The sequence below is a fragment of the Oryzias latipes genome, chromosome 2 (genome assembly GCF_002234675.1).
Source record: "Oryzias latipes chromosome 2, ASM223467v1".
NCBI lineage: Eukaryota > Metazoa > Chordata > Actinopteri > Beloniformes > Adrianichthyidae > Oryzias > Oryzias latipes.
In genome coordinates, this window is record NC_019860.2 from 16,047,365 (window position 1) to 16,071,955 (window position 24,591).

Consider the following 24,591-nt stretch of genomic DNA (forward strand, 5'->3'; position numbering starts at 1 on the left):
ATCCTTACAAAAAGCTCCCCTTCAAATAGTTTTATGATTCTTGTTAGATTCAAAATAGTAAATTAAATTAGTGTTTTTTGATATTTTAAAATATTGTCTGATTGCATAGACTAAAAGTTGTTAATTTTACTATAAATAAAAGCTATTTTTGTACAAATAAAAAATGGTGGATAAAAAAATAAATAAATCCCCCTTACATCCTTTTTTTTGCAAACATTTAAATATATATGTGAAATTTAAATAAAAACAGGTCGTCAATATCTCCCAAAAATGCTAAAACTGTGAATAAAATCAAAATGTGATGTATTTCAAAGATGGAACAAACAAATAGACTGAATAAAAATGTTTTTTTGTCAAGAAACAATGCAACTTAAAAATTAGTAGATAACCAGAAGCCAGTTTTTTTTAACCCCCCAAAAGATCCTACTTGGTGTAATTCTTATACTTGATTTAAAAAAAGGAAAACTCAAAAATGAGTCTTCCAGAGTAAGGACGGCAGTAAAGCACTGAAAAAATCAGCAGCTTTCACAGCTGCTGACTGAAAGATCCTCTCGACTTTCCTTGGGTGATTGTTGACGAGGCAGAGCGGCAACCTCTGCAACCTCCGTTGATCCTTAGTCACGCCTCATGTGCTGTCTGCTGACAGCAGCACATGGGTCGCCTGTTCCCCAGCTTAGTGAAAGCGAGACTACCTCCCCCGCTAAACCTTATCTCCTTCACCTTTTGCTTTCTCTAGGTTTAAAAATGTCCTAATATTGCTATATTTAGGAATATACCTCATACGTGTCGACAATCTGCTTGAAAATTGACTATAAGACGTCAAAAAATGATGAAAAATCAAAGTTATGCGTGTATTGTGTTTATCAAAAATCATTTCAGGGTACAGATAAAGCATCAAAGCGGGCTTTCAATGAATGTTTCCAACAATTAGAGTGTAAAGATGCTTTTTATTTTATGCAGATTTCATCTACAGCCCAGAATTAAAGCGTCATGGCTGTTTGACTTTATCTAGAGTGTCTTTTGGAAAAGTATTCACTTCATCTTGATACTTTTTCCCTTATATGGGTTGGGTTTGACCCAGTTCTGAAAATTAGAATGTGAAATTCCACCTTAAACACTGGCAGAGAACTCCTGTATGTGAGATGTAGGAGATTCTTGTTTTTCAGTTTTTATTTTGGTTGTACAAAACCAACGCAACTGAGAGCGTCCATACAATTGTATGTTTATGAAATTGAGAATAAACATTTCCCAACTAAAGCACATCTGGATTATATTTTTGATGAAGAAGGAGACAGAGCAGCAAGAGCCAGTTTTTCAAGAGGAAGATATCTTTTGGACGATGAGACGGGTGATGAGGTCATCGAAGTGGATGGCCAGCTGCTGCCAATGTCATCAATTTTAGCCGTGACAAGAATCAGTGATGCTTAGAAAGCTCTACGGCGAACAAAGTTGCTTCATAAGGGTGGATGGATGGATTCTTGACAGGACAAGCCATAAGGAAAATAAAGTCCATGGTGACGTGTGCAAAGACGTTGGTTTTTTAAATGTCCTTGCTTGAGTTTGGAGATTTTGCGACGCGCCCCCCTAGCTGTTTAACCCCTTTAACCCCAGAGCTGTCACCGGCGACAACTAAATAACACGCCCTCTTTGATTGACATAACTCTACTATCGTTCACACGATCGCCTTCAGTCTCCGTGGCTGAATCGTCTGGTTTACATCGATTGCACAAGCACAGCACAGTGTTGTGTGTCAGCACAGAATCTGCAAGAATTATTTTTAATTGCATAAGCAGTTGAAGCGTTACGGTAGTCAAAAGTTCAGTGTTTTGGATTATAACTTTCATCTGTTTGTAGTGTAGTTTTATGGTTTTATCATTGAAGTAAATGTCAGTACTGACCTGCTAGTATTAACACCAATAAAAAGAGAAAATAGGTTTGACAAAATTGCTAAAAAATTACAACAATTGCTGTATAATTCAGTACTGAAATTGAAAGGCAGCAAAAAGGATTAGAATTGGAACACAATATTTTCATGGAGAAGTACATGTACAAGTACATTAAAGATGATACTAGAGGAATGCTGCCTTGAACTCAAACAGGACTAAGCTCACCTCTCTATGACTTTAACCCTTTAAATCCAAGGCTTTAGCTCCAGCGTTGACGTTTTTGGGACAACCGTAACTCTCCTATCTCTTACGCAGTTAACATAATTCTGAAGTGAAGACAAGCAGATTTGTAGTAGTGAAGTGCTTATGGAATCAATGTACTTAATTCAGCCGATACCGACGTGGAGAAAAGCGGTTTTGTCGCTTTTCTCCACGTCGGTATCGGCTAATTTTTGTAGATTGTGTCGGAGAGTTCCGGTAAGTCAAAGAGTGTGTTTTATTTAGGTGTTATAGTTCTTTGTTCTTCCTGTCTCTTAGGTTGGTTGATCAGTTGCTCCGAATTGTGGCAAACACAAACTCAAAATTAGCTTCTGTCTGATTTCAGGTCTATTCTTGAAACCATGTCGTTAAATTTTGTCATAATACGTAGTCAATTAGCATTTTCGTCTATATAATTTTAACATAAAATGCCTACTTGAATTTTATTCTGTTATATTTACGTATTCGTAATATATTATATTTTATTTTTTTTACATTTTTATTTTAACACGTGGGCATTGTGCTACTCCATTTATTAAAGGTATGTTGGATTTTGTGTGTATTCATGTCTGTAAAACCCCTTGATAGGACTTAGTTGTTCTTTAAACCTCTAAAAGAATTTGTTGACTCAGTGCAGCGCAAGACCTACCCGACCCAGTGAAACATATTTGAATGACTGTAAAAATACTTTGTATCAGAGGTGTAACAATTAATCGGTTGATCGCTTTCTGGATCAACGCTAAAATGTGAATGAATTTGTCAGTAACACTTGTGCTATCCTAGGCACTTTAACATTGGGAGTTGGGTCATCTAGACCCACTAGACAGTGCACCAAACCTTTTTTCTTCAATGATTTGTGATCTTCACTGGTGTCCATGGATTATATGAAATCTTTCCACCTTTATCCACCTTTGTCATGGTATGGAGAACACGTCAATGTAAGGGTGGGGTCATCTAAGATAGCACAAAGGTTAAATCTTGTTTACTTGTACACATATATCATTTAAACCTGATTATCTTACAAGAAAAACAAAGAATATGGAAACCATCACCTGCTCTGTTCAGTACCCAAGTATTTATCTATCAGTCACAGTGGTTAAATTATTTGGGAAAAAAATGTACTGGATTGATTTTAGGTCAGAGAATTGATTCGATTAAAAAGAACCAATATTGCCTCCCCAACTACGAATAATAATATGAATCACATTTTTGCTGTAATGAACCGTCACACCCCTAGTGGGAAGTCTTTGAATCCTTATCAGCTGATTCATGATGATTGCATAAACAGCTGAAGAGTTACGAGATGTCAAAGAGCGTTTGTCATTTGTCAAAGGGTTCATGTCTTTCTGATAAAAGTCTTTAAAGTGTGTCGTGAGGGCTTTTAAAATGAATTGTTTCACCCCTACTGTGAATAATTTGATTAAATCCTAATAAAGACATATTTGACTGTTGTATCGATAATAAATTCTGTGAAACCAATGTGTTTATAGAAGAAGGACAACACAACTGCACACACCTTTGCTGTGCTAGCTTTAAGCAGGCTTCCCATTTCCTTTCACTGAGATATTTAAAAAGGCTGATTTTAAACAGGATTTAACTTTGTAACATGCTTTTGGCTCAGGGGACAGACTATTCTCCTCAACTAAATCTGCTTGAGGGTCAGAACTGTTCTAAATCACTGCAGGGGCCAATAAAAGAAAAGAATTAAAAAAGAGGTAAAAATAAACATATTGGTTCAGTTTGTGGACCTCATTATCGTCATGCGTGTTCCTTGAAAAAAACCAAAATAGGGCATTTATTGAGGCGTGAAAATGTGCTTTTCTGTAAACCTAATTGCACCATAAAGACCTAATTGTTATTAATGACTGGCTGTCTAAATGATTTATACTGTCACACAAACATGGGAAGGTTTGGGTCACTGAATCAACATGTTCTAAAGTTGCTTTATTGTGAAAAATATGCTATTTATTCTTAATGCTATAATAAAATGAAAAAAAAATGTAAGCACTAGGAAAGGGGTTCCAAAACAATGAACCTAATAGATTTGTGGTTTTTGTTTCTTAAATATCTAAAGCAGTTAGTTTAAAAAACAATCACAATCTTTTTTTTTTTTTCTTTTTTCTTTCTTTCTTTCTTTCCCTTTTCAATCACAATCAATCACAATCTTAACAGATTTTGTAGCCTTTCCCCTGAGGTTGATCTCATGAACCAATTTTAACTTTAGCTTTATTTGCTTTGGTAAAAAAAAAAATTATACAACAATAATTTAAATGGGTGCAGTCCCACAAGGAAACATTGTGTGAAAATGGATCAATGAAACAATGTACAGAGCCACAAATTGTGAAATGAAATATAGAAAATGGGCGAAGTAACGCAGATGAAAAACTGAACTGAGGACATGTTACGTATGGTGAAAAGAAATCAACAATAAAAAAATGTGTGGAGTCACTTTTTTCTAAAGAAAACAAGGACATTTGGCTTATTTACATGAAGTGAAAATTAATTAAAGACAAATCGTAGGAGCTGCATTAAGTGAAAAAGGATCAAAGACAAATGGGAGGAGTTGCACGGTGAACAAATTGATCAAAAAGTAGCTAGTTAATAGAATTCAAAAAGGGCAGCGTGGAAATGGATCAATAAACTAAAATGAAACTGGGGTAAAAATGGATATAAAAAAAACAAATTGCCAATGTTACATTGAGTTAAACTCCTCCCTCCAAAAGAGAGGAAGCTAAATAAAATTGGAACAAACAAAAAAAAAGAATGACGAACAAAGAAATTGGGCAGAGAACATCTAGTCAACTCAAATAAAATTAATAACTGGACTTACATCAATTTAAAATGTAAAAAGCAACTAGTAGAAAAGAATAACAGAAAAAAACCTAACAAGCAGGGTCACATAAAAAGGAAAAAAGTTGGGTGGAGTTTCATATTATAAATTAAGACAAAAATAATGGACGCAGTTACCAAATACATGTACAAAATAAATAAAAACGCCAGGGTAAAAGTACTTATATGTACTGTTTTATTACCAGTATAACTTGTATATGATAGCAAAACACCAATGCCACTGCAGTAAGTTCTTTTTTCATTATCAGGCAAATTAAGCAGTAGTTCCAGTTTAAATGAGAAAGAGAAGATGCCAATATTCAACCAATCACACGCCCATATATAATATAGAAATGCACAGACAGCAGAGGCAAAGTTGAATATTCTCGTATATTTTGCAGTTTCCTAGAAGGTAGGTGCTGAAAGCCTCAGATAAATATTTTATTAGGACTGTAATTGACAATCTGAAAGAAGATTATTGTATCAAATACTCGGAGCTCCTTTTTGCCCAAGTCGGCCCGGCTCCACGTTGTCCATACTGATGAGTATGGAGTCTTTTTTTTTTTTTTTACATAGAATTCAAGCTTTTGGGGTTCTCCAGTTTGAAGAATAACCTGTGGCTACATCACAGCTTGAACGACAACATTAAAAAGGCGTTATACTCCACTGAATAAAAATTCAGAGGATATTTTGTTTCTGTTTCAATAGTAGAGAAAATGTCCTCTTTGAAAAAAACCTGAAAGATTCTGGCGCTTCATGCGATCTGTGAATGTTAGAGTGATGTTTGTTTTCTGCCAACAGATGATGGATGAGTCAGAGGCCTGTTCGCTGCCTGGTGGGCTGGCAAGTGTGAAGAAACAGTTTGAGAATCAGGAGTTTGCCTCTTCATCCTCTCAGTCCAGTGTCACGCAATTTCATGTCCAGAAGAGATCAGTCCAGGTCTGAATGTCATCATATCCTCTTTTTTTTCTTCTTCCTTTTGTTTTACATATAACTGCTGCAAATTCAAAAAATTTACATTTTATTGTAAAGAAATATACATTTTACAACTCAATGAATGCACATTTGCTTTATTTTGGAATAACTGTGTTATAAATTTGATAGACTGTATGCATCAAGCACGGTGGCGGTAGTATTATGGTCGACAGTACCTGCTCATGAAAGACCTGATGTTTAACTGAAATTTCTTCTTTTTTGTGTTTCAACCTTTGTCAAATTATCCAAATAATATTGTTTTTTTTAAATGAATTCCTTTGTGTTCCTGTTAATGTCCAAACAAACTAAAGGTTCTGAGACATTCTCTCTCCAAACTTGTTATACTTACAGGAGAAAAAAAGGGTTTGAAAGAAGCGTTTTGTTCACACTATAGAGAATGAAATATTGAATGTTAGAATTATTCTTCCGACAAATAGAATGAGTGAGTAATAGCTGTTTATTTCTCAATAGAAGTCTGTGGGATTTTGTTTTTTTGGGGCCCAGTGGGTACTTCCTGTTTGGACCATGTGGGGGGAGGAGTCACTCAGTCCAGCTTTCTTTATACAGTCAATGGTCCAGTGTGAACCCAAACCAAATCAAATCAGTGTCTGGAGCTTTTTCTCATTCCTCGTCTATTTGCAAATGCACAGTTGGCGCTACACTTCCAATCAGAGCTACTTGACTATCTGTTCAAACCTCCAAATGGGATTTGTGAAGTAGTTTTCAACAATGATTAAAACTCTTTTTTGGTGGCAGCACTTCAATGTCCTGTCACAGATATGTGTGAACGATTTAAGACAGATCTTTCCAGGTGGGTGTCTCCAAAGACTGTTTCTCTATTCAGTTTCAAACGGTCAGAAAGTTTGTCAGTTATAAGAGGTGTTTACGAGGGGGTGTTAGAGATATACCAAACCGCGCATTCACTTCAAATTTGAGAAACATTCAGATAAAGTACAGCCTTAAACCTTTGGAGCCAGAGCTTTGGCTCCAGGGTTCACATTCCTTCGACTATTCGTCTAAAACCGTCGATGACAGTGGATTCTGAAGCGGAGAAAAGTAGCTTTGTGCTGGTAACATTTGTGACGTGTTGCATCTCGATGCAAAGCTGCAATGAAAAGCCGCTATTGTCCTCGTCCGAATTAGCTAATTCACGTTGATCCTGTAAACGGTCAAAGAATTGCGATATATCGAAGAGTGTACGTTACTGCAATCCCATGTAATTTACGTAATTTCTGTCCCTTTTATCTAGTTTTGGTTCCTTCAATGGGGCTTTATGCAAACATTTTAGCATATTTGTTTTCTTAAGGAGAAAAAAAAATATTGACAGAGCACCAATTAGCATTTTGTGTAGATTTGATAAATGATTGTCTCATTAAACTGGAGCTTGGAAATGTAAAGCCGGAGAACTCCTCTACTTTAGAGAAGTGTGCAACTCCTCGGTGCACAATGAATCGCTGGAATAATGAATGGTGGCATATGAGAGGCATTTTTTTTTCTTTTTTTTTAAAGTCGACAGAATCTGGAAGATAGATTACTGCTGTCAATTCCAATTATGAGTTCTTTTATAACAAGAGAAGAATTTTAAAGCCGCTAGACAAATTATATTTCTCTGTGGCTCTTTATTTAAAAAAAAAAAAGAAAAAAAACTCTGGCCTTAAAGCAGGTCAGATCAAAGAGGGCACCTTGAACCTTTCACGCCTGTGTGAATCTGTCATCCGGTGAGTGTAGAAAATGCCAGAACGTGTTAGCAGCAGCGTGGGACGGGACTCAGATCTTTTGCGGAGGAAGGTCACTTCCGCCCCTTGCATTTTCCCTTCATTTGCCCATTCAGGCGGAGATGCTGAGTGCAGAAGAACCTTGCTGAATGCTGAATTTTACATAAAGGGTTATGGGAGAAAACGTCCAGATCTGTTTTAATCACCAGCGCTGCTTTCTCTGCAGCATGCAGCTCAGCATTGTGTCTCACAGGTTGGAAGCCCAGCGTGTAGTCTCACGTGAAGGCAGATGTTAATGCAGTGGTTCCTGCTGACAAGAACATCCCCACTCTCTGCAGAACTGTCATGTTAACAGTGCAGCACACAAGTAGAAATATACTTTCCCTCAGATTGCATGGATGTGAGAGAAAGGAAATAGCTTGGGTCATCTTCCTTTTCCAGGACTTTTCTGCGGTGAACGTCAAACAAAGTAACTCCCCAGGAAGAATTGATGTTTCTTACCAAGCAAAAAATTGATTTTTTACAAAGTAGGAGTGGCAAAGCACTGCTGTTTCTTTGCACAGCTTGTGGCTATACAGTGCTAATGTCAAAGTCCCACTGGGATCATCTTTTGATCTATTGTAAAAGCATTCCCAGTGGTCCTTTGATTATTATCATGCCGTTTTTAGGCAAAAATCAAACAAACCTGTGTTCTTTTCAATGACGTACTTTCTGCAGATTGGCAGCAATTCATCAGAAATGTGCCTCTTAGTTGAAGGTGGGACTTTTGAGGGGAGAGAACCCACCAATCCGGAGACAGGAGGCAGGGTGTTCCAAAACACAAGTTATTTTTAATGTAGCAAAAGGCGCCGCAAAGCAGGAAAACCAAAAACTGACGGAGTACACAGAGAAACAGGACAGGGTAGCAGACTGTATGGAGGAAGACAGAGACAAGACACATACAAACAGGACTGACGAGACACAGGCGAAAATGATCAGGGGAGAAACCTTCAAAATAAGACAGGAAGTTGAATTAAAGGTAAACAGAACCAAAACCACAACACAACTGGATGAAGCCCATCTGCTGGACTATGTTAACATGTAGTTGTAGCGTTTGATAAATTACTTCTTCTCTATGAGTTTTGGTACATCGCCTGTCCGTCCTGGGGGAGGATCCCTCCTCATTGTGGACAACCCTGATGTTTCTTAATTTTTTTTCAAGAATCCGTTTTTTTAGGAGTTTTTCCAGTGATGGAGGGTCTAAGGCAGGGGTGTCAAACTCCAGGCCTCGAGGACCGACCTCTTGCCACTTTTTCAGAAATCCTGCCTCACCTGCTGCTAATTACCTGAATCAAGCGTCTTTAGCCAATAAGGAGCTTCAATGGCATGTTGGTTAGAAAACATGACACCTGTGGTCTAAGGGCAGTGATGCCCAGTTTAGTTTAGTATGTTAAGTTAGTTCAGTTTAGAATTTTCCTATTGAACTCCATGTGTTCAGGATCCTCATGATTCTATGTTTACTTTACAATTACCCGTACGAAGCCCATTGAGACGACTGCTGTTGTGATTTTGCACCATATAAATAAAAATTGAATTGAATGTAAATTACCTGATGGTGGTGAGACGGACTCACCGTGGAATGCAACGGAGACAAACCAGTGTTTGAGGTTAGCGAAGTCGCGGTGACACTTGTAGTGGTATCAGTCTGTTTTTTTTTTACGTGCCGCAAACAAGGTTAGGTGTCACGGGTATTGTGAATACGCTGAAGTGGCTAATGTGTGGTATGTAACAGACAAGTTCTAAATTACTGTGAATTAAAAAAAGTCTAACTGTTAGACTTATCTCTGAGTCTTTTGCCTTGGTGCGGATTATACGACATAAGTTCGAAAATAACGGGGTGGGATTATATAAGTTCGCTTCCTTCCACTCCCTTTCAAGCAATATTTATTAAGATGCCTAATTATCCTAAGTTTGATTAGTTACTGTATGAATGTATAACTGATGATTGTATTGCTTTTGTTTATCATTTCTATTTGATTGCTTGAAAAAAACAATTTCAAATAAAAAAAAATCAAATCAAATAGGCCATTCATTGACAGTGTAGCCTATTGTACATAAAATATGCTATTTTGAGCTCAGTTTTTTTATTATTATATGTCCTCCATCTTTAGAAAAATACCAACAGAACAAGTTTAAAACACCAAAAACACATTTTTTATCAGAGTGGGTCTTTGCATGTAGATCTAATCCATTTCTCTCCATTTTTGACAGGAGATCTCAAGCTCCTCTGAGGTGATGATGAGGAGCAGTGCCCGGCAAGAGGTACTTCCTAAAAAAAGCATATGGACTCGGCGCAGATGCACACCCTTTTATTAATATTGTTTGTTTTATGAGGCTATAAATGAGAGCCTACACAAAACCCTTTTCGTTCTGACTGGCTGCGCACAGTCACAGGAGCGCAGTGTCACTCTGCTAATGATTTCCTGCCATCTGTTCACAGGTGATCCATGATCAAAGGGTGCACCATAACAATGTGACCACGAGTTACGGGAACCATCACAATGAAACCGGTACTTCTGCTCTCGCCTTTCATATTGTAATTCTGCACATTTTCATCATAGAGCTACTTGTGTCCTGTATATTAATAGCTGCTCCTACTAAAGGCTGAATAAGGGATGAGTTCTGGAAATGAGCTGGAATGCAGATGATCTTCCATTGAGTTCATAGCAGCAAATTTAATCTGGGTGAAGTCAGGAAGGTAAAATATTGGAAAGTGGAAATTGGGCAATCATCGCTGCATGGTTTCGGAAAATGAAAACTACTCAGGTTTTTAATCAAATGATTTATTTCCTTCTCTCTGAGTTTGCTCACCGCAAAAGGACTTAATGAGGCAGCCTTCTTCTTGTGTTTAATTCAGTTACGCTCGTTGGAGGAGACGACCTACCGAAGGTTTCCACTCAGGCTTTGAAGGAGCAGTATGAAAAAACGATTGAGGAAGCTGCACCAGCCAAGGAGATCAAGGTAATGATGCTGTCTGTTTATCCAAATCGATGATTTCGTTTTGGCTTTTTTTCCCCCTTTTTTTTGAAATTATGAAGTATCAACATCAAGACGAAAACGGAAACTGTGCAAGCTATGGGCTGATGGAAAATAAATTGGATTGCATGAAAAACCTCGTCAACAGCAAAAGTCAGAAACTGTTTTCCGCCGAGTTAAAAGGAGAGGCGCAGGATGAAAACTTGGACTTATGAAGTTATTCAAATCAAGCCAGTAATTGTAAAAATGCCTAACAAAAATGCCCAGTCGTGAAAGATTTGAGATGTCTGTGTGTGTTCATGCATTTAAATCCAAATTAGGGTTCTTTGATGCTTTTGCTACTTGCATAAATTGGACTCAGCAGGAGAAGTCATTGAACTTTTCCAATAATTACTTGTTCAGGCTGCAAACCAAGCTGTCCTTTTCCTTGCTTTTCCTGAACGTTTTCCTCTTTTTACTTCTTCTCTTTTTCTTCACAACTAAAACACATTTTACAGGTTGATTTGGATTTCAACCAGTTTCAATGGACACCAGTTAACCAGTCATCCAAATCCTCCACAAGTTATGACACGTCCTCTGCTGCTGTAAGGATGGAGACTGCTTCCTCTGCTTCATCAATGCATAATGAAGCGACTGATCCCTTTTCTCTTCCATCGTCACATCTGCAAGTAAAAACCGGTGAGAGTAGATCCCAGTCTCAGGAGTCAGCCTCCCGGGAAAGCCACACCGGGAGTACGGAGCAGTACTTTAAGCACAAGAACATGGCGGAGCTGAAGCGCCTCTACAAGCACATACATCCCGAAGTGCGCAAAAACCTGGAGGAAGATCTTATCAGCCAGCTTAGTGAAGTGGAAAAGGTGGCGTTAGATAGCAAAGAAATGAGCGAAGTCCAGCAAACTCGTTTTAGGTTTGAAAACGATGGCGATGACTCGAGTGAATGTTCGAGCCCCGACAATGAGTCCGTGGAGTGGGACGAAATCCTCAAAGGGGAGGTGCAATCGAGGCGCTGGATGTTCGAAAACAAGCCACTAGATACAATCAAAGACGATTCCCTAGATGAGATTGAGGAGAGAAATATTGCACAGCAGGAAATCATAGCTGGTAAAGATGTCCGACACACAGCTTGGATGTTCGAAACTCAGCCCATAGACGCTCTGGGGACGGAGGCCTCAGAAACTCAAGATCAATCAGAAAAACAGAATGATCTCGCGAGAGGAGATGTCCGTACCGCGACTTGGCTTTTTGAAACGCAGCCTCTCGACTATCTTAACAAGATCTACCAAGAAGATGAACAGGACTCGGACGCCACCAATGACATCACCGGAGGAGATGTCAAAACGGCCAGGTACCTCTTTGAGACCCAGCATCTGGATTCCTTGGGTAAAAGCGAAACTATAGAGGAGAGTAGCTTCCTAAGCCTCAAGTCGGAGCTTGAGGAGATTAAGGGGGACGTCACGACCACAACACGCATGTTTGAGACCTTCCCCATGTGCGTCATCAGAGGGGATTCAGGGGAGATGCTGGAGATCACCACCATCCGCCGGGAGGAGACCGAGAAAGGAGACGTGCGGACGTCGCGCTGGATGTTTGAAACCCAACCTCTGGATATGATCAACAAAGACCCTGCAATGGTGAAGCTGATATGCGGAATATCGCAAGAGGAAACCACACAAGGCGGTGTGAACAGAGGCAGATGGCTTTTTGAGACAAAGACGCTTGATTCCATTAAAGACGAGGAGTGGGAGAGTTCCATGAGTCAAAGAAAAGACATTATTGGAGCTGATGTGAGGAAACGTTGCCTTGTTTTTGAGACTCAGCCGATGGACACATTGAAAGATAACACTAATGCTCGACCTTTACCTTCTGAAGAGATCGTAGGAGGCGATGTTAAGTCCGCCAAACATCTGTTTGAGACGGTGCCCATGGAAAACCTGAAGGAGCTGCTTCAGGTGGGAAAGCTCACGAAAACTGTTGCATCTGAGGAAGAAAAGGGCGATGTGAGGCATCAGAAATGGGTCTTTGAAAGCCAACCACTGGAGAGCATACGGGAGGAGAGGAAAGAGATCACAAGAACTGTAAACATTCAAGCCCAAGACAAAGGAGATGTGACAAACTATAAAGAGCGATTTGAAACAATGGATTTAAGCAAATGTGAAAGGACGGAGAAAATCCAAGTTGAAGGCGTCACAAGTGGATCTGTAAAGTCCAACAAGGATCTTTTTGAATCCACACCGCTCTATGCCATCCAGGACAGCTCTGGCTATTACCATGAGGTGAGGACTGTCAGGCGGGAGGAGATAGTGAAGGGAGACATTCACAGCTGCAGATGGATGTTTGAAACCCGCCCTATTGATCAGTTTGATGAGAGCATCAGTAAGTTCCAGATCATAAAAGGAATCTCCAAACAGGAAATCGAGTCAGGGGACGTCAAAACAGCAAAGTGGCTGTTTGAGACCCAACCTCTTGATGCAATCAAGTATTTCAGCAATGCTGAGGTGAAAGAACAGAAAACAAAGGAAGAAATTGAGAAAGGAGACGTGAAAACATGCAGATGGTTGTTTGAGACCCAACCAATGGACGTCCTGTACGAAAAGGTCGACAGGAGTGAAACTGATGTGAAGGAAGTACATAAAGGAGACGTAAAGACCTGCACGTGGCTTTTTGAGACCCAGATGCTGGATAACATACGTGACCATTCGGACATGGAGAACATTCTGAAGACCTGCACAGTGAAGCAGCAGGACATCCAAGGCAAAGACGTGGGACTAGCTCGCATCCTGTTTGAAACGGAGAACTTGGAAAACATCACCGGGGAGGAGAGCGGCTCCTTCAGGAGGGTCACCGAAATCGACATCCAGTCGGGGGACGTTTCCAGGATGAAGTGCATCTTTGAGAACCGCTCCTCTGACATCATGAGCTCCACCTCCGAGGAAACGATGCAAAGGCTGAAGACTCAGCAGGCCGAAGACATCCAGAAGGGAAACGTGGTCAACTGTACCTGGATGTTCGAGAACAAACCGATTGACGCGATCTGTGATGCAAAAGAAAGAGAAACACGCACGGTGATCGATGTCCAGGGGGGAAACGTCGACAAAGGACGCTTCATTTTTGAGACTTACTCTCTGGATCAAATAAAGGACGAATCAAGCGAAGCAAACATTTCGCAACTAACGGGTGTCTTCAGAAATGACATGGAGAAAGGAGATGTGAAAAACTATAAGATGATGTTCGAAACTCAGCCCCTGTACGCCATCTGCGACAAGGAGGGCCACTACCATGAAGTAACCACAGTTACTAAAGAGGAAATCATGAGAGGAGATGTGGTGGGCGCAAGGTGGCTTTTTGAGACCAAGCCCCTGGACTCAATAAGAGATACAGAGGAGGTGTACGTCATCAAAGCTGTGACTGAGGAGGGCATCAATAAAGGAGACGTGAACTCTGCCAGGTGGAGGTTTGAAACTCAACCGCTGGACGAAATTACGGAAGAAATAAAAGTCAAGTCCAAGACGGTTGCTGATATCCAAGGCGGAGACGTGAAGACAAACAAACAGCGCTTCGAGACAGACGAGACGTCGCAGAAGTATGTCAGAACCGTGAGCGTTAGCGAAATCCAGAGGGGCGACGTCCGATCGGCCACGTGGATGTTTGAAACCCGCACCATTGATGAGATCCGAGGGGACGGTGTGGAGTACGACGGCATGGAGAAGGTGAAGAAAGAGGAAGTCATGAAGGGGGATGTCAAACAGTCTGTGTGGCTCTTCGAGAAGCACCCGCTGGACAGCATCAGAGAATCGGAGGACTCCGAGACTGCTGTGTCGAAGGAGGAAGTCCTGCGAGGAGACGTGAAAACAACCACGTGGCTTTTCGAGACCACTCAGCTTCACCAATTCAACGAGAGCAGCGTGGAGAAGACGGAAATCATCGGCAAAAGCATCAAGGAGACGCTGGAGGAGCTTTACAGCCAGAAAATGGTGGAATCTCAGGGCGTTCTCATCGAAGCAGACGAAATCGGTGACATCCGCATGGCAAAGTATAAACTCCTGAACCAGGAGGCCCCACAGATACAAAAAGAGGACATCATTAGAGGGGATCTGAGCAACATAATGATGAACCTCCTAAACCGGAGGGAGACTTCAGAAAGGGGTATAACTATCGACAAGGAGGAGCGAGGGGACATCAACACCACCGTGAAGCAGCTGCTCAGCCAGGAGCGAGGAATCAATGTGGAGAAGGAGGCAATTATTCGTGGCGATATTCAGGAGGCCATGACCAACCTGCTCAGGACGGAGGGCTCCTCCAAGCGTGGCATTCTGATTCAGGAAGACGAGAAAGGAGACGTCAAGATGACCATCTATTCCCTCCTAAATAAGGGGGAGAAAGCCAGCATGGAGAAAGAGGACATCATTCAAGGGAACGTCAGCAAAACTCTTCACCGTCTGCTCTCCAACTCAGGAGAGGAGGAATCCAAGAAAATACGAGTTGGAGAGATAGAGAGGGGCAACGTCAGCTTTTACACAACGTGCATCGAGTCTGGCGCCTTGGATTACCTAAAGCAGTTTCAGTCGGAGTCGAGTGAGGAGCACGAGGAGGTTCAAAAGGAGCACATCATAGGCGGCAACGTGGAGGAGACCAAAATGCTGCTGCGGAAGAATCAGCAGCAGGTGGAACGTACGGTGGCAGAGGACGACATCGTACCTGTTGATGTGAACAGCATCGTTCAGGTGTTCATGACGGAGCCGTCTGTGACCTACAAAAATGTAGAAACAAAGGACATCGTCAAAGGAGATCTCAGCGCCGCCATGGACTCGCTGAACCAAGCCATAACACAAAAAGTGGTCATCGAAAAAGAAGAGGTAGTGAAGGGAAACATACCAACGACTTTAAAGAGTCTGGAGGAGGCCCAGCATCAAGCCAAAGAAATGGAGAAGCCTGAAATCATCAGAGGAGACATAAGGGGCGCTTTGGAGTCACTGGAAAAATCGGCGTCTGTCAAAACAGAGGCCACTGTTGAGGATTTGGTGCCCGGCGATGTCAAAGGAACTCTGAGGAGCCTGCAGGAGGCGAAACAAGCTGTGAAGGAGATGGAAAAGGCGGAGATCATCAAAGGAGACATCCACACTGCCATGCAAAGTTTGCACGAGGCGTCGAGCGAGAAAAAAACCTTCCAGCACCAAGTGAGTGAACAGGGGGACGTAAAAGGTACCATCCAGCTGCTACTGGAGCCGGCTACCTCTCCGAGAATGCAGCGCAGGGGGAGCACCGAGGGGGACGTTAAAACGTCCATAAAATCCCTTTATGAGGGGCAGGACGCAGCGCAGGTGGAGAAAGAAGAGGTGGTGAGGGGGGATGTCCAAGGGGCAATAAAGTCGCTGATGCAAAGAAAGCAGTATACTAGCAAGAAACGCACGCACGCTCCCAAAAAAGCAAAAGAGGCCATAAAAAAACAACCCACTGCAAAGCAAACGGAGCCCGAATGCACGCATGAGGCCGAGGGCGTGGCAGTCACCTCTGCCCCCGCCGTGAAAAACCTCACTCAGAGTGGGGACGTGTGCATGCAGAGGCACCATGACAGCAAGTCGCTGAAAACACAGGTAATAACCCAAGAGGAGCACGTGGTTGCTGTAGTCAAAACAGACAATCCCGCTGGGGCTTGTCATCAGGCGGGCATGAAAGTGCAGCCGCCGCAGAAAACCCCAGCTCCCAAGCCTTTCATGATAAAGACGAAACAAAGGAGTAATCCAGATCAAACGGAGACCAAATCCGCTGATGTGATTAAACAGGAGCAAAGCGCATCACAGTGGAGCAACTCCAACGTGCAAATGAGCCAGATGACAACAATAAAGCAGGTGCAGACGGCGGTGACGGAGGAAACGGTCACGCAGAAGCAGAACCACACGTCGCAAAAGAAAAGCGGGGCCCTCATCGAAAAGCAAAACCCGAAGAGCGATCGCAAGAACATCAACAAAGGAGCCATTAAGAACGTCAAAGCTGAGATCCACTTCCCTCCGCCGCCGCCGACCTCGCCGCCTCCTCTGTCTGAGTCCGATCTGTCCCTTCCTCCACCTCCGTCGCCAGTGATGGAGAGCCCGTTGCCCCCGCCGTCGATCACGAGGCAGGACAGCGACCTGCCGCCGCCGCCTCCGCCTCCGATGGAATTTTTCCCTCCACCTCCTCCAGATTTTCTCCCTCCGCCTCCATCACCACAAGAACTTGACGCACTACCTCAGCCTCCACCTGCGCGGCCCTTTGGCAAGCCTTTATTTAAAGTTCACAAGCAACCAGAACCGCCCAAGCAGCCTGCACCAGTGAAGCCCAAATGGCAGAAAAAAGCTCCCCCTCCACCCTCATCTCAGGTTTTTCCTCTGGAAACTGCATCTTCTATAGAACACAAGGAGGAATCAAAGGTCGAAACGCAGCAGACCGCCGTAACCAGCGGTGAAACCAAATCAGCGCCCACGAAAATACCCAGCAACCCAAGTCCACAGCCCCCTAGAAAAGTGTTCGTCCCTCCGATTAAACTGCCTCCCCCTGCAGAGCCTGCTGCAGCTCCGACGGCCAAACCGTACGCTCGCAAATTCAAAACCCCACTCATGCTGGCGGAGGAGAAATACCGCCAGCAGAAGCTGGAGAAAGAGGCGGAGACGGAGATGAGTAGGGTCTCCACTCCTACTTCACCATCGGTTAGCATATCTGCTGCCACTGCGAACCTGTCTGCAGCAGCAAAAGCAAAGGAAGACGAGGCCTTGCATGTAAACAAAGGAGAATTTACTGAGAAGACCCCATCCCAAACCCCAATGAGCAGACCCACAACTTTAGCAGTAAATAAAAGAGCGGCCGCTGCGTCTGCCACGACAACTTTGGATAAAAAGCTTGTTTCCGTGAAGCCGCCGTGTGAAAAAGTTTTGTCTTCAACTGCTAATCAGACAGCTTCTGTTATTCAGTCTCATCACGAAGCCTCAGAAACCCAAACGAGCTCGATCGCGGTCACTTCATCAGTTGTCGAGCAGCAGCACTTTATTAAAAAATCCACCGGCAAGTCTGTGGAAGCCTCAGCGACATCCGTCAGGGAAAATTTTCCCCGGGGAAGCGAGGACGTCAAGATTGCACCACAGGAGGGAAAAACAGGCGCTTCTCAAGCAACTAAAATCCCCAAGGTTAGTCCGAGTTTCAAAGTGAAAACCTTCAAAGCTCCAATGGAGAAGAAAGAGGAGCAAAAGGAAACAGTCAAAAGCGACATGTCGCAGAGAGTGAGTGTTGAAAGCAAACAGCTGACCTCAGCAAAGACTGAAGTGACGGCAAAAGAGAAAAGAAGTGAGGACGTGAAGAAAGCTGAAGCAGACGCTCGAACCAAGACAACCAAGCAGGCGCAGAAAACCGAAGCGGAGGTAAAGCTGTCGCCATCGGTTACTGTCCCACTGCCAAAGTTGAGTAAAACAACGGCGGCCCATCAAGGACAGGCCCTCGTGTCTGCCTCCCACAGCCAGCAGAGCGTCAAAGCGGAGCACATTCAGCGGCACGAGGAGGTGGTCGTGACCGAGCGGGTGGTGAGGAGGCAGGAGATCGTTCAGCAGCAGCAAACCAAGCTGCAAGCGGCGGAGGTGAACAGAACACAGATAAAAGCGGGAAAGTCGAAGGCTGAGACGAAGGAGGTGTCCGTCCTGATAACGACCGATCAACGCGACGCCAAGTTGGAAGAGAACGCCGATTTGGAGAAGTCCGACACGCTGCAGAAGCTGCTGGCTCAAATGAAAGAGTTTGAGGGCCAACCAAGCAGACTGGACTCCAACACTGTCAGGGAGGTTGTGGGCGGAGTGCCCGACTGGGTGATGAGCACAGATGAAAAGAAGAACATTAGTGAAATCGCCAAACAGCAAAGCAAGAAAAAGCTGAAAGAGATGCTGGCTTATGTGAGAACGATCATCCAAGCCAAGCTCACGCTTCTGGAGAAAAACCTGAAGAAAGAGGAACCGCCTCCATCCGTGCCTCCCAAACCCGACAAAAGGGTTCTCAGCGTTGCAGCGTCGCAAGTTAGCGCAGTGCAGGAGACGCAAAATAAGGTGGTGGAGGAGAAAAAGAGTCTGGCGGAGAGCAGAGTCCGTCACGGGGTGAGCCAAGCGGCCGAGCGGAGGGTGTCCTCTCCGTTGGCGAGCATCCGGACCCCATCGCCCACCTTCATCAGCATCGAATCCAGACGGGTAGACTCGCCCTTGAGGGTGACCCCGTCTCCTCCGCCTTACAGGTCGGCTGGGACGCCGCCGCCCCCTCCTCGCAAATCTTTTACTCCCACCCTCAGCAGGACCACGATGTCTCCCACTCTCAATCGCTCCGAGAAGCTGATGAAGGTCAGCACCTCCAAGCTTTCCCGCGGAATGACTCCCCCTCCTCCGCCGCCGATGCCGGAGGTCGTTCAGAGAGAGCAACCCTCCCCGCTTAGCGACAGGGAGGCGACCCTGGAGAGGAGCGAGCAGGAGCTGGTGGACGTCGCAGAGATGGTGGATTCCATGACGACGGTGAAAGACAAGAAGTCTTTCTTTGAGGAGGCCCAAAGAGCTGAAGTGAACAAGACCTACTTCCGAAAGGATCCCATCGAGATCCCCGAACGTTTGGGGCCGGATGCAGAAGAAGGCCCAGAGGCCGTGACCCTCGACCTTCTGAAAGAGGACCTCCCAAAAGTGGACCTGTCGAAGCTCGTCAACAGGTTCGAGTCGCCGCAGCCCAAAATTTACAGCAGAAAAGAGCCCATCGTCATCGCGGAGAGGCTGGGGAGCGACACCGAAGACGCAGAGCCTGAAGTTCAAACCCCGAAAACGGAGGAAATCCCGACGCTCAACGTCAAAGCAATAAAGAACGTGTTTGAGACTGGAGAGCACAGCTCCCAGGCAGCACAGGAGCTGAGGGAGCAAATCGAGAGAAGGGAGCAGGACTCGGTTTATTCTGAAGGGAGTCACTCCAGATCAGCGTCTGTGGCCGAGCAATTCTCCAACGTGGACAACTTAGGAAACCTGACAAGGAGTGAAATGGATTCTGAGAAACCATCGAGCCGCGGCAACCCTCCGTCCTACGCCGACGTGGTCAGGGGCCGAGTTCTGACCGTGGACGTGCCCCCGGAGGCCTCCACAGAGGAGCTGCTGAGGAGCTTCCAGCAGTCGTGGGCCGAGAGCCAGGGAGTCTTCCAGAACCTGGGTTTCAGGGTCACGGAGCAGAGGTCATCCCAGGTCGTGACCCACCAGCAGGAGACGTTTGTGTCGGGTAAACGGAGCAGCGCATCGTGGGGATACTAAACTGGCGTGCTGGTGTGTTTAACCCGCCTGCTGTGTGCTCACCATTACTCAGCTCTGCTTAACCAGTTTCACTTTACACCCTGCTGACCCATTTATTCTCCATCTTACTAAATAATCCAACTAATACAGAACATTAGGCGCTATTTTTACAGAGAAAGTACTGGAAATGTTGGAAGGAAAGTCATAAAATATTTCAGCATGGTCTTTGCTGTGTTTGCACATTTTTTATCTGGAATGCCGTTTTTTTTTATTGCTCAAATATTTTACATCAACTGAAAATAATCCAACAGGTATGTGAAGAATTTACAGCTAAAGAATTGAAATGGATTTGTTCTTATGTTGAGCCGGGTACAGGTTTTTACACACGTCCACCTGACAGCTTTGACATGAAAATTTGAAAGAAAAACAACTAAAAAGGCTTAAAACAAGGAAAAGCCTTAAAAGAAATATTTTAATATTCAAAAGAATTCACAACTGTAACCATTTTTGTCGAGTATTGAGAATGGTGCACAATTTAATGTTAAATGTAACAATTTATCGTTCCACTCCAATCATCTTTTGATCTTTTTTAAAAGCGTTCCCAGTGGTCTTTAATTGTGATTTTGTTGTTTTTAGCCAAAAATCGTTTTCTCAGACATAGCTTCTGCAGAGCGGCAGAAGTAGAAATTTGCCTTTTGAGTTGTAGGTGGGACCGTTGGAGCGGAGCAACTCCGCCCCCCGTTCCCCTCCATGTTGCCTTCAGCTCGGAGCAGAGAGCTTGAGGTCCGCCCAGCGTATTTTCAGCATCACAAATGTGGCATTTTTCACAATGATTCACAATGATTTGGATAAAAAAAAACTAAAACACTTTAAATATGTCCTCCATTCTCAGAAAAATGCCACAGGAACAAATTCAAAACACAATTTTCATCGGAGTGGGTCTTACATGAGTGACTAAACTGACAAAAAAGTGCGTAGCTAGGATTTATGCACAACCAGCTACCAGAAACTGGAATAGTTTGGGTTTTTAGGTTGTGAAATAACCAATTCTTGACTAATCAGTCATTGAAGAAGGATGTATGGTGTTGCCTCGCTAAATCTCGGTTCACCTTTCGCGGTTTCGTTTCATAAATTTTCTCTGAGCTGCTTTTCTTTTTCTTTTTTTTTACACAATGCACTGTGTTGTGTATTCTGATTGGCTGTAGACCTTGTCAATCAATCCCCTCCTCTACAGAAAGTGTTTAGTTTGCCACATTTACATAAATCTTTGATTGCAATCAGATCTTTTTTTTTTTTTATTCTATGATTCTGGACTTGTTTTTTTTTATGATCGAAAGTAAAGTGTGAGTGAGTGTGAAAATCACCATGTCTGTCTGAGAAAAGTGTAGAAAGTGTGTAATGAGTAGTTTTACAGCCTTACAAGATCTGTAGTGTTTAGCGATTTTTCCCTATCATGGGTAATTTTTACATCTTTTATTTAATTTTTAGATACATTTTTACATACAGTAACTTCTGCGATTAACAAGGGAACACTGTACAATAAAATATTATTATTTTTTGTGTGATAATTTACTATCCAGTCTGCCTCGTTTACAGTGTTAAAATCTGATTTACACCAAAGCCCTTATTAATATTTAAAGTATGTTCCTGCTCATAAACCAAACACATCATTGACTTTAACATGTTCACAAAGAATTTTGATCTAAATTGTATCCCATTTTTTTATTATTAACATAAAATCAGATTTTAAAAAAACAAAAACAAATCAGAGCTGTAAAAATTCATCTCTTTGCAGAAAACTCGAGTACCAGAGTCCGAACTGTGCAGGGTGTGCCGGAAGCGGGTGTACCCCATGGAGTCTCTGATGGCAGACAAACAAAACTTCCATAAAAGCTGCTTTCGCTGTGAGCACTGCGGAGGCAAACTGAGGTGGAGTAACATCCAAGAGCAAAAAAAAAAAAAAAAAAGATTGTGACATTTTTTTCCTGTTTTTAACTCCTTTTTTCCCCCGCATGATCAGCCTCGGCAACTACGCTTCTCTCCATGGACGAATGTACTGCAAGCCACACTATAAACAACTGTTCAAATCCAAAGGAAATTACGATGAGGGATTTGGACAGAAACCACACAAAGAACTTTGGAACAACAAGAATTCCCACGAGAAGTCACCGTCCGCTCAGAGGAAAGCCACAGACCCCGGGCTCACTCAGGGGAGCGCCCCGAGCAAATTAACGGATCGGAAGCAGAGGCCCGCCAGCAAAATTTCTGTCACGTGGCCTCCAAACACGGACTCCCCAAGGAAATCTTACACGGTCGAGGAAGAGCTGAAGCTGGTCAAGCCATCGTGGCCCCCCAAGGACGACCACTCGGATCGGCCTTCGATTAAAGAGAACGGCACCTCTGTGGCGGAAGAACGAACCGCCCTTCAGGAAAGAAACGACATGCTTGAAAAAAACTGTTTACCGGGAAGTAGGAAGGAGCCTGGGGGGAGCCCAGCGGCCGGCGAGGAGCCGGCGAGGGTTCCTCGTGTTCAAGAAACCGTAGAGTCAAACATTGTTTCCAAGGCACAAGTGGGCGCAGAGATGGACTCTGAAGTGGCCGCTGAAGTGGAAGAGACGGGGCAGAGTGAAGGGAGGGAAGGGGGAGGTGAGGGCAGCATCAAAGAGCAGGAGCGAGACGAGGAGGAGAGGGCCGGAAGGGAGGAAGAAGTGACGGAAAACGGGCAGGTAGATGGGGGATCGCTTCAGAAGGAGATAGATAAAGGTAATAACGATGGCTCCAACAAGGAGGAGGAAGTGAAGGTCACAGTGATAGACGCGGAGGCTTCAGGAGCCAAGGCAGTGAATGGAAATGCCAATAACAATAATAACACCAGTCAGGCGCCAATTGAGCAGGAACTCCTGCTCGAAGGGCTTCTCCAGCCGCCGTTTGTGTCCGAAGAGACGCGTTTCTTCCCAAACGCTGCCAGCGCAGAAGCAGATCAGATGCCAACTGAATGGTTGCGTTCAGTACAAAGGCTTGACGCTCCAGGGCCACCGGGTGCCAAACAAACCGAGCCCTCGGGAAGCTCTTCAGACGTCTTCACAGAGGCAGCTGGGGGAGCGCCGGCGTCTGAAGCTTCCGAATCAGAAGCGGGTGTGTCGGGCTTCCCCGGGGATGTTTTTTCCGACCTGAGCGCTGGCAGTCTGATATCCGATTTCACATCTGACTTCTTTAGTGGTGCCGGCGGGGGGAGGCCTTCTCTATCGGCGCTGGATGACCTTTTGGATTTCGGGATAGAATTGAGCAACACGGGCCGCGGGGATGACCCTGCTGTGACCGATGACAATGAAGACCTGACGGCGGAGGAGCAGATCAAGAGGAACAGATACTACGATAGTGAGGACAGTTCTTGAATTCGGCCCATTCGGCTTCCAATCAGGCGACTCAGGCGACACGTCATTTTGTCTCTCTGTCCATGGAGAGATGAACTGCTCGGAAAACGGTTTTTGTACGGCGTTTTGGAAATCAGCTTTTAGTCATGATTCGGCTTTGTTTGATTCTGCCTGAATGCACCTGGTGTGCACCTCGTATGTCATGTAGCCACTCAAATCTGCTTACTTTGTGTTGTAATAAAGAGTTTTGCCCTTTTCTTCCCTCTGTTTCTTGTATCAGTTGGTCTCATCTTGAGGTGGGTTGGATAAACTCTTCCATTAAGGAAAAGTGTCCTGTTTAAATTCTTCTTTCTCTCATTTTGTTTAAATGTTGATGTACTGCTTCAGTTTATTCTTTTCCTACAAGATCCAAACCATCACACTCCCACCACCGTCTCTGGCAGCTGGCTTGGCTGCTAACCGCTGAATGTTGGTTTTGAGTGAAAACGGCTAAACTAAAAGGAATTTCATTTAAAAAAGAAAATCTGACTTTGATTTGCAAATCTGGTAAAGATTAAAAACAAACGTTTCAGGAATCCCTGAAGGCTAATTCAGTTGTGTCATCTAAACACTAAGAAATTCAAATATTAGCAGATCAGTAGGAGAAGATGGTTGATAAAAATCAAGAATGAACACTTTAAAGTCCCAAGCAGTCTCCCATGCAACAATTAACCAGATCAGACAATTTCGGGATACCTGGTTCCGGGTTATAGCACGATCGCATATGGCTCACGGCGGCTATAAAACTATCTTCAAGTGACTAAAAAAGTGTATTTACTTTTTAAACATGTACATGAATTTTTTAACCCTTGTGCTATCTTAGATGACCCCACCCTTACATTGACGTGTTCTCCCTACCATGACAAAATGGATAAAGATGGAAAGACTTCATGTAATCCATGAACACCAGTGAAGATCACAAATCATTGAAGAAAAAAGGTTCAGAGCACTGTCTAGTGGGGTCTAGATGACCCAACTCCCAATGGTAAAGGGCCTAGGATAGCACAAGGGCTAATGAATATAATCTTCATATATTTTAGATAACTGATCTGCATTTGCTATGTTGATTTCTAAAATAGTTATGTCTATTTTACCATAATAATGAAATAATTCATCTCTGTCATGTGCTGTATTGACACCTAAGGATTCCTAATTCTGTTTGATAAAAGTTATGAACCGGATAATGATAAATCATGTGATAAAAATGGTTATGGTAGAACAAGGGTGGAATTATATAAGT

The 24,591-nt window shown here is 43.5% G+C and overlaps 1 protein-coding gene across 2 annotated transcripts in view; it reads left to right on the plus strand.

Annotated features, from left to right (window-relative positions):
- LOC101170330 (xin actin-binding repeat-containing protein 2) overlaps positions 1 to 22,031 on the plus strand; it is a 36,712-nt gene extending 14,681 nt beyond the window's left edge. For both annotated transcript variants that reach the window (XM_023965335.1, XM_023965344.1), the window contains exons 3-9: positions 5,775 to 5,912; positions 9,914 to 9,964; positions 10,143 to 10,212; positions 10,560 to 10,663; positions 11,176 to 19,927; positions 21,734 to 21,867; positions 21,959 to 22,031. In XM_023965335.1, coding sequence (XP_023821103.1) covers positions 5,775 to 5,912; positions 9,914 to 9,964; positions 10,143 to 10,212; positions 10,560 to 10,663; positions 11,176 to 19,927; positions 21,734 to 21,828 — 9,210 coding nt within the window. In that variant the 3' untranslated portion in view covers positions 21,829 to 21,867; positions 21,959 to 22,031. The remainder of the gene's footprint in view (positions 1 to 5,774; positions 5,913 to 9,913; positions 9,965 to 10,142; positions 10,213 to 10,559; positions 10,664 to 11,175; positions 19,928 to 21,733; positions 21,868 to 21,958) is intronic.
- Positions 22,032 to 24,591: the final 2,560 nt, after the last annotated feature.